General features: G+C 42.5%; 1 protein-coding gene across 2 annotated transcripts in view; it reads left to right on the top strand.

Annotated features, from left to right (window-relative positions):
* Positions 1–3,788, top strand: part of LOC109481341 — a 37,229-nt gene that overhangs the window by 21,725 nt on the left and 11,716 nt on the right. For both annotated transcript variants that reach the window (XM_019783873.1, XM_019783872.1), the window contains 2 exons: positions 69–497; positions 1,201–1,440. In XM_019783873.1, the coding sequence (XP_019639432.1) occupies positions 69–497; positions 1,201–1,440 (669 nt within the window). The remainder of the gene's footprint in view (positions 1–68; positions 498–1,200; positions 1,441–3,788) is intronic.

Genomic DNA, 3,788 nt, shown 5'->3' with positions numbered 1-3,788 from the left:
CCACCACTACCCCCACCCTCACCCCAAGTGTGTAACTTCCTTGCCCAATCTTGAATCCTCCCATTCAGGTACATGGCTGTCGCGGGGCTCATTCACGGTTCTGAACTCCCCCGGCACACCGAACGTCCTCAACGGAGTCACATTAGACGCCGCCAAAACCTTGGACGGGAACTTTGCGACCTACTGGAATCCCGGAGGTCTCTCCCAGAACTTCAACAACTGGTACATCGAGCTGAACCTCAGGACTACATACACTCTCACACGGATCGGGATAAGAAACTACGGAGACACCACGCACGATGTCAGAGCCTTTAAGATCCAAGCGCCGGTTAGTGGGATCTACTCAGACGTGAGGGCGTTCAGTGGCGTCCAGGCGGCAACAACCGAGCTACAGGAGTTCGGTGGGTTCAGGGAAACAGCGCAGTTTTGGAAGTTCGTCATCACAGAGACCCACTCGGGCTGGCAGCCGTGGCTCCGGGAACTGGAGTTCATGGGAGGTAAAAGGAACTTGCTTTTTCTTGTAAAGTGCTCTGTTGGGCTTAGGGTGCAATCTGCAAAAATATTGCAACTTGCAGTGTACTTGCTGAACAGCTGCAGTAAAATCGTCTTACCTGGGTGACTTTTTTTCTCTTGCACATTATTCTGATATCGATGTTTTCATGATTCCGCAAGAGCTGTATGCTTCCGGTGCTAGATAGTCAAAGCTTCCATAATAAATGTATGGAAATGTTGCAAAATATGGGTTTTATTACTATTTGATTGTTTTGCATTGATAATTTATTGATATAATCTAGTTGTTATTCATTTTTTTGAACAAAGAATATGTTTTACAACAGAAATACCACAGTGGTATTTACAATGTAATGGAGAGGCCATCAAAACAAAAATTGGACACTCCCAGCAGCTGCTAGTCCACTGGCCAACCTTTGGAGAAATACACCATCACAACGTTACTTCCATCACGGACGGATGTTTTGTTTGATTTAGTTGATTGATTTTGATTTGTACACCAGCTCATTATGTACCTTTGACATTTCTTCTTCTTCTTGTTATTATCATTACTTTGTTTTATTGTTTCCTTTATGTGTGAGAAGAGGGCTGACATAAGTTTCATAACTTTTTGCCCAATCCCTGAAAAATAAATGTGAATAAAATCAACAAACGGACGAGGTGTAATGCTGCGAATCTCTCTATTTCCAGAGACCTGTGGAGTATCCCAGTTCCGTCACGTCCCGGATACTGACTGTCCCGGAGGTGACATATCATCCCTTCTGGGCACCACCCTGGATATCTGTGCATCAGAGTGCTGTGCCAACCCGTCATGCCAATCCTTCCAGTTCAACGATAATAACAACTGCTATTTGAAAACCAGGCTCTGTACTGACGCGGAGAAAATTTCTGCATCAGCCGGCAACATGTATGACAAGTTGTCTACAGCAGGTTGGCAAATTAATCTTAAACTAGAGTCCCACGATCTCATACCTTCGCCAAATGATGTTAATCTTTATGACAAAGTAAAGATTATTCCTCCTGATTATGCAAATAGGATCCTCATTTGCATGAATTATATCAGTTGATCATATTCTCCATAAAAAGACAGCCTTATCTTAACAAAGAAAGTAATTCTATCATTACCTCAAATTATGCAAATGAGGTCCTTATTTAAATAAGTTGTGTTTAATGATGTTCACCTTTACTAGACTTTCAAATACCCCAAGTATGAAATTCCAGGCAGTTACCATTATGGAATTATAACATTTTCTCATTATATTATGCAAATTAAGTGTTGATTTACATAATTAATACCTGCCTATGTTTTTCTCGTTGTCAATTACATATGTCTTAAACTTGAATAGTCCTATAATGTAATGCAGCTGATTTATAGAATTTCCTCATTAATTATGCAAATAACATCCAGATTTGCATAATTATGTCAAGCATCACTTAAGCTACCTACAGGCCAAAAATAATGATGATCCGTCCACCGGTTCTTGAGTTATCCTCTTATAAATATTTTCATAGAAATGGCCCTGCAGTTCCTGAGCAAGCCGCGAGGGGGTCTAAACCTTTGTCATTTCTTCCCCAGCACAAGACCTACCTACCATCCAAATTTCGTGACCCTAGCATGTCTAGATCACGAGATATCAAAACCGGAAGTTCAGCTGCAGTACCATAAGAAGACGCCAGGTGGCCCAAAATCTAATCATTTCGAGGTCTCGTCAAGACCTACCCACCTACCAAATATGAAGTCAATACTTTTAAGCCTTCTCAAGTTATCGTGTTTACAGACAGACAGACAGACAGACAGACACACGAACGCCTACGAAAACATAACCTTCTTGGCGAAGGTAACAAGAAGCCATAGGTGACAATCCTCCGTGAAGTTTTATATTTTGCAACAAAAATAAGGCCAAATAATCCCAAGCGTCAACGCCAGACCTACTGTGCAGACATTAGGTAACGGTTAATACAATGAGGGCGCGTCACAACCATAAAACATAAAAAGACCTAAATCCATTACTGCTCTCAGGACGTGTAAAGATACTGTGCTTCAAGTTCGAAGTTCATTTTAAATACACACACACAATCATTGCATTCACATAAAGATCGGACTATCATGGTCGTGTCACTAGTAACAAAGACAGCCCCGCCGACTTACCGTTCCTGTTACTTATTAAACGCGACTGACCAGGCCAAAATCCAGCAACAGTTGCGGCCAGCACCGCGAGTGTTACTACCGCCGGTCAGATACCCGGGCGAAAACATCTCAACGACCTTATAGGGATGTTTAAAAAAAATAAGCATTTACTCCAATATAAAAACTGCTAGGGTAAAAATAAAAAGACGTGCATCACCACGGGCATAATGGCACACCACATGCCAAATTACACAGAAATGCTACGTACGGAACAATGCGTTTTGGCTGCGAACATCTTCGGTACCACTTATCGACCCCTCCGCGCGTCTGCATGAAGTTCCACCCCCCACCGCCATTCCAAACAACGGGTTTTTCTGGACCATTCCAATTTGCCTCACAATTGTAGGGGTGCATCTGCAATATTACATTGACCGCGAAAGCAGCAACGGGAAAAATGCACATTCGTGCATCAACACGGGCATGCCCGCAGACGGCGTATAAGATTACGTGCCGATAACACAAAAGGTCCTGACCTCCTTCACGGAGTAATAATCGTCATTTCGGTGCCTGCATGAGGACACTTTTATTTTCAATGTCAATGTTAGAAACCAATTGTATAACGTTTTATCACACATGTGTCAGGTCATGGAGATAGAAAAGGTTTATCAGCTCGTCCCTTGCAGGGGTCCGCCCCCCAAAAAAGTCTAGGGTCGTGACGTTTTTTACGTCCGTAATTTTGACACGAAAATTGCAGAATCACATGTACGTTACGTGCCCACACGTTATGCCATGCGTGACGTATTGACCCAAAACACGTGACGTATTGACCCCAAAACGTGACGTTTTTGACGTCCATATTTTTGACACGGAAATGATGCCATAGGCAGTTCTGCGAAAAAAACAAGACTTCACGGAGATCCGTAGAGATGCGAGCACAGTCTGTGAAACACGTCACCATGTAAAAATACTTTTCGTCTTTTATTTTTTGGTGTTTCTTATTGGTAGCGCATTATAATTGGTATCAGATGTTTTATACCTAATAGGTTTTTTTATCATAACCCAGCTAAGCAATGTTCTGCGGTTCCACACACTTTGAGGGATACACATACATACGTCACCTTAAAAAAAGCTACGGAAACGCACAACGTGG

The sequence above is a fragment of the Branchiostoma belcheri genome, unplaced genomic scaffold (genome assembly GCF_001625305.1).
Source record: "Branchiostoma belcheri isolate BF01 breed outbred unplaced genomic scaffold, Haploidv18h27 scaffold55, whole genome shotgun sequence".
NCBI classification, from domain to species: Eukaryota; Metazoa; Chordata; class Leptocardii; order Amphioxiformes; family Branchiostomatidae; genus Branchiostoma; species Branchiostoma belcheri.
This window is presented reverse-complemented; position numbering and strand designations above follow the sequence as displayed.